Here is a 6,191-nt window from a genome sequence, read left to right as displayed (position 1 = left end):
TATCCAAGCTTAAATATTTACACGAATGCAAAATAAAGCAGTTCAAAATACAGTTATTTTAGGGATTTTTGAGCTAAAAAAGAAAAATAAAATGATCAATCTTAATATTTGATTTAAAAAAAAATAGAAAAAAAGTTAAACACCATAAATGAAAATATTCTACTAAATTAAATGGGAAATAATAATAACCAAGAAAAAGAATTTCATTAAAAATCCTCTTGCATCACATAAATGATCAATCTTGTGGTATGATGGGTTGATCGGAGAAATTCACTATTCGGATTGAATTTCTACTAGTTGAACTGGAAATTAACTTTATAAAATCCATTTGGCTCAACTAGGTTTTTAGTGATCTAGTGGACCTAATCGAGTCTGCATCAACACCAAGAAAAAGAAATCAACGGGTTAACTTGGTAACACAGTGACCCATGCTTTTTCTGAGTCCATTATGGATTGAGTTTGACAACTATGATAATTGGTTCGGCTTTCCCACTCTAAATTGAAAACTGGGTTATGTGTTCAATTGTCGACTGACCCCATAGAACCCTCTCCGGGAACAATGTAAATCAATATGATATTTGTTAAAAATGGTCAATCGATAAGGGTTCTTGAATGTAATCGGTGAAGGATGCGGTTCGACATTGATACCAAGCTCTTGTAAATGCCTCAACAATCATCGTTCTCAAAATCTAGCTCACTTCTGTACAGCCGTTGATGGAACTTATTTTGCATCTCACACCAAATTTGGACAGGATTTGGAGGAAGATTCGGGCACCACCGCTTTAATGACGATCCAGGGATGGTTGGGAATGCCGGTGGGGCTGCGATGCTAACAAAAGCATCATTTTGATTCCAGGGAATTCCTTCTTCTTGTGTTCATCTTCCAACCATTTAGCTTCGGCTGCCTCTCCACACCAAGAATGACCTCTCTCTTAAAACATCTTTGCACCCAAACACATCACAATCAGCTTGCTTTTCTCTTATTGCCATGAGCTTTCTTGTTGAATGTACGAAGTAAAAACTCTATATGCTTTATAATTGATAGGCCTTCCACACCATCTAGGCTTGATGGTCCATTTAATTGAGTTTAGTGTGCCCCACCACAATTATGGGGTCCAGGCGTAACGCCTGCACCCATTTAATTAGGGGTGTTGTATGTGTCAGCATCTAATTTTATAGGGTAATGTAAAATTAATTGGATCCATATAGAATTTTTCCTCAACTCTATACGGGTCTTTTAAAGTTTTTTTATTGGTAAAATATGTGTTATTTTTGGTAAAATATAATTTAAAATATTATAAAAATAAAATTATATTTTAGCTCCTCTTCCCTATAAAAAAAATAATTAATAGATTATAAGTATATCATAAATTCTTCAAATTTAAGATTCATCACCTCTTAATTCTTAATATTTTTATAGTATATCTCTTTAAAATATTATTATATTTTTTTTTATAAATTATTGATTTTATTATTAAAAAGTTATGCCTTTTAAATTAGACTTTTTGTGAATATTAGCTATTAGTCGTTATCATTTATCATGTATCACATATTATTACCAGCCATCTATATTTTTTATATCAAACTGTTATATATCTTAGCCAAAAAAAACACAACAAATTACTTAAATTAAAAAATTAATTAATTATTTAATATATCAATTTTATTCTTCAACACTTTAGATTTTGGACCATCACTAACAACTAAGAAGCAAGAATATGTTTGATTTGTGTTAAAATTTAATTTTATATTATAAAAAAATATTAAATTAATTATTTTTATAATATAAAACATGATTTTTACCGTTTTACTAAACCAAACTTAAATTATAAACCATTTTTTATAGTTTTGAAAAAAACATATTTAGTTTTGAAAACAAATTAATTAGTCTGTTAATTAGTAATGACAAATTTTTTTTCAAAAAAATATCTTCTTTTCTTATATATTTTTTTTCATATTATTTTCATATTTTATTTTTTTTATGTTTCTTAAAAAATGAAAAAAAAAAAAAGAATGAGAAGAATGAAAAGGATTAAGTTATGAATGGATCCACAATCAGAGGATTAAATACATAGTTTATGAAACTATAAAGAATAATCAATTGTTTATAATAAACTATAGATATTGGTTTGGAAATGTGGATGCAACTGCAGCCGGGAGAAGCTCTCCGACAATATTAAATTCTCCATTAAATAGGTCCCGTGTTTTTCGTATTCTACCCAATCACACACTGCCACGTAAGCAACACCACATCACATGAAACCCAAACCCACTGGCTTCCCCAACCTTTCCCTCCATATCCAACAGCCAAGAAAACAACATAAAAAACCTTCCAAAACTGCAAAAACCCGAATATTCAAAAGCCAACAAAGCTGTCTTCCCACCTCACGCCACCGACCAACCAAAATTCTGAGAGATTACTGTTCCTGTTGGGTTTCCTTTTGCTCCACAGCTTTCTCTCTCTTACCTTCTATCCAAAAAGAAGCAATCTTTTTCCTTACCTCGAAACAAAACCTTAATAAAAGAAAAAGGAAAAGACATCAACTTTATGTTTCAGAAGCTAAACCCAAAACAGACCATCAATTCAATTCCTCAAAAGACTCAGACTTTTCACTGTTTATAAATCCAATTCTATTTCACAAAACAGCCCTTCAAATTGTCTTTTCTTGATTTGATCAAATCCAGCAATGATTTTACCAAGACTTTTCCTTTTTGGTTTCTTTTTTTCTCTTGTTTTATGCAATGAGCAATTCAATTCTCACATTCTTCCAAGACCCTTGATTTTAGAAACAACCCAGTTGAGGGAAGCTGACAATGAAGTCAAATTGCAATGTACAAGCTGGAGATTTGGTGTTGAAGCTAATAATTTGAATCCATGGAAAACAGTTCCCCTGGAGTGTGGAGAGTATGTGAAAGATTACATGCTTGGAAGAGCTTATAGTTTGGATTTAGAAAGGGTGTCTAATGAAGCTGGGGTTTATGCAAAGAGTTTGAAATTGAGTGGTGATGGGAAAGATATTTGGGTTTTTGATGTTGATGAGACTTTGCTCTCTCATCTGCCTTATTATGCTGATCATGGTTACGGGTAAGTTTCCTTTTATTTTTCTTTTCATTTTGGGTTTTGGATTTTTGCTTTAGTGTTGTTGAGTACTTGTTTGGATGTTGAGAAAGTTGTATGAACATGAATGACTTGGGTTTTTGGATAGTTTTATGGAATTCTTTTTGAATCCCGTTTGGTTGGTGCGATTTGGATAGTGTAGGACTTGAGAAAGCAATAAATCTAAAAAAATGAATGAGGTCTAATCGATATAATTAGTGTTTGGATACCTAATATGGTAGAGCACTTGATTTTTAAGAAATTTTCTTTCGATTTATTGGTGGCACCTTAGGATCCAGACTAGGTGTAACTAGTAAGGGTCAGGTTGACTGGATTAGTAGCTTTTTTAGTCATCGTGTTTTGATTCTCTGTTGTGGGGTCTTTTCTTGCAACAGATAGCTAACTAATGTAGAGTTTTCTAAGAAAGTAGTGGTGTGCTTTTGCAGCTTGGAGAGATTTGATCCAGCGGAGTTTAATAAGTGGGTTGACAAGGCTATCGCACCTGCTCTTGAGCCTAGTTTGAAGCTCTATAAGGAGGTCATGGGTCTGGGCTTCAAGGTTTTCTTGCTGACTGGACGCAGCGAGATGCAAAGGAGCGTGACAGAGGAGAACTTGATCAATGCAGGGTTTCAGAATTGGGATAAGCTTATTTTGAGGTGAGTATGGAGGCCTTTTGTGACTGCCAAAATGGTAACTTTGATTGGTATGCATGTGTTGTAAGTGTGAATGGATATGGATGTTGCCTCAATTTGCCGCCTTCTGCCAGTTTGTTCATATGTTACCGTATTTCGACTGGTACACCGATGCATAAGTATATGTGGATTAATTGGTTATGGAAGGATTGAATCTTTCCAAGGGAGGCCATGTTAGCAGTCCATTATATGTTGGAGGAGAAATCTCGCAACATATCCAAGGATAATAATGAAAAATGCTTCTCTTTTTGCTAGAACACTCAAGTGATACCCTTACAAGAGAGGTATCTTGCAATGTGTTTTAAAAGATCTGGACTGCAGGCTTGTCTGAAAACAAGAAACCACTTTTGAAGCAAACCAACAAGCCTAAAATTGTGAATTTTATGATCCAGGCTGCCTTTTTGTCATTTCTAGGGCTAATGTAGTTCACTAACTGGTAAAGGCGCCAAATTCTGTGGGATAATCTTAGGCTAATGAACTGGCAACTTTATTGATGAACAGTGAGCTACATAGCAGAGACTCCCATTGCAATTATTATCCATGTGAGCTTCATCAGTGTTTTGTTTTCTGCTAGGAACTTGAAATAATGATTGTGTATGTGCATGATTTTTTCATGTTTAATCATCAACGACAAACAGAGAAGGATGAAGAACCTTCGATGACTCATCATAGAGATTTCCGTACTGATAGCTTGACATTTTCATGTTAATTCTCCTCCCTTCCTGTTCTTCGTTTAAATCATGAGACGCGTTGAAATTTCTATCACGAAGAACAAGCATGCACTACTTTTTTAGCGTCGGCTCTGTAATAACTCGAGTAAATTACTGTGCTTTTGCCTATAGCCTATTGAAGTCTTCTTCTTTGTGTTCATCAGGGGATCCGAGGATCATGGGAAATTGGCAACAATATTCAAGTCGGATAAGAGAAGTGAGATGGTGAAAGAGGGATATAGGATTCTCGGAAACTCCGGAGATCAATGGAGTGATTTATTGGGATCCTTCATGTCAAATCGCTCCTTCAAGCTTCCGAATCCTATGTATTATATTCCTTGACATGGCCAAAATTCTTCTAAAATCATTGTGCCCAGTATAAGTACCTGTATAACATGCAAGAATCTGATGCTGTGAATTGTAATGACTTTTAAATTCTCTTTTACCGTCTTATTTATGATGCCAAGCGAATGTTCATGGCACTATTGTTACGGATAAGCCTCTTAGCCATAACATATAAGAACAAACTCGGGAGTCGGCCCAGGCCATAAATATAATCCTATGTATTATTATAAGCCTCTTTCAATTCTAGTGTTAACGATCTTAAAAATATTTACGTTACTGCTAATATATGTTTAAGCTTGTCGATAACTAAGATCAGCAATGCTTAATTATAGGAGAACATGCTCGTTCATCATTGTTTCTAATCTAGCTCCTCTTTTTTTTCTTTTTTCTTCTAGCTATTTATATTTTGATTTTTTTCTAATAATATAGTGCAATATTTATTTATTTATTTATTTATTTATTTTATCTCATGGATTCTTTCCATCAAAGACCTGTAGTAGCAAGATGTAATCAAATGGTGAAGAGGGAGGTCGGGTTCCATGGTAATATGAAGTACTCCTTTTCTATATTTTCTGTAATTAATCATATTTTATATAGAGTTTTTCAAGTTCTTAAGAATTATAAGTTAATATTTGCAACCCTTTTCTATGCTCAAGGGAATACAAGGAGGAATTTTCGGATGATGATGGTATAACTAGTTAGTGCTTGTTTAAGAATGTAATAATGATTAATTTTTTAAGATATTTTATATTTAAAAGTAAATTAAAATAATAATTTTTTTTTATTTTTTTAAAAATATTTTTAACACCAATATATTTTATAAAATTATGATTCGATGCTAACATGCCATGTCAGCGCATAGACCCACCCTACCCTTTAGTAAGATAACTAAGAGTAAACATTATTAACAATATTTTAAGATCGGGTTTAAGGTATTGGCAAGCTCAAATCATTTATTTTTATTAATTTTTTGGTATTTAATTTGTTAGATTTGAATGCATCAATAGAGTTATTAAAAGATTGATCGAGTCATACAAATTTTTTTATGTTAATATTTTGTTCAATTTAATTATAAATCTGATTGAAATAAAGCTTCAAGTCCTATATTTCTTGTATCAAATTATATAAGATTCAATGACTATGGTTTTTTTAGAAGTAATCATTTTGCTATTTAGTTCAGTTTTTACCTATAAAAAAAATACACCAAAATTTTATAAAATATATATATATAAAAAAATAAAACCGAACCAAAACTGGTTCCAACCTACCAGTTTCAGTTCAGTTTCAGTTATTTTATATTAAAAATAGGAAATTATATTGTTTTTTTGAGGGTTTTTTGAACTTTTT

At 32.5% G+C, this 6,191-nt stretch overlaps 1 protein-coding gene across 1 annotated transcript; it reads left to right on the top strand.

The window, feature by feature from the left end:
- The first annotated feature begins 2,282 nt into the window (after positions 1-2,282).
- On the top strand, positions 2,283-4,994 carry LOC105128469 (HAD superfamily, subfamily IIIB acid phosphatase). Its single transcript, XM_011030161.1, has 3 exons — positions 2,283-3,085; positions 3,544-3,753; positions 4,664-4,994. The coding sequence occupies exons 1-3, from the start codon at positions 2,688-2,690 to the stop codon at positions 4,839-4,841; spliced, it is 786 nt and encodes a 261-aa protein (XP_011028463.1). The 5' UTR covers positions 2,283-2,687; the 3' UTR covers positions 4,842-4,994.
- The last annotated feature ends 1,197 nt before the right edge of the window (positions 4,995-6,191 follow it).

This window comes from Populus euphratica, unplaced genomic scaffold, assembly GCF_000495115.2.
Source record: "Populus euphratica unplaced genomic scaffold, PopEup_1.0 scaffold14.1, whole genome shotgun sequence".
Classification (NCBI taxonomy): domain Eukaryota; kingdom Viridiplantae; phylum Streptophyta; class Magnoliopsida; order Malpighiales; family Salicaceae; genus Populus; species Populus euphratica.
This window is presented reverse-complemented; position numbering and strand designations above follow the sequence as displayed.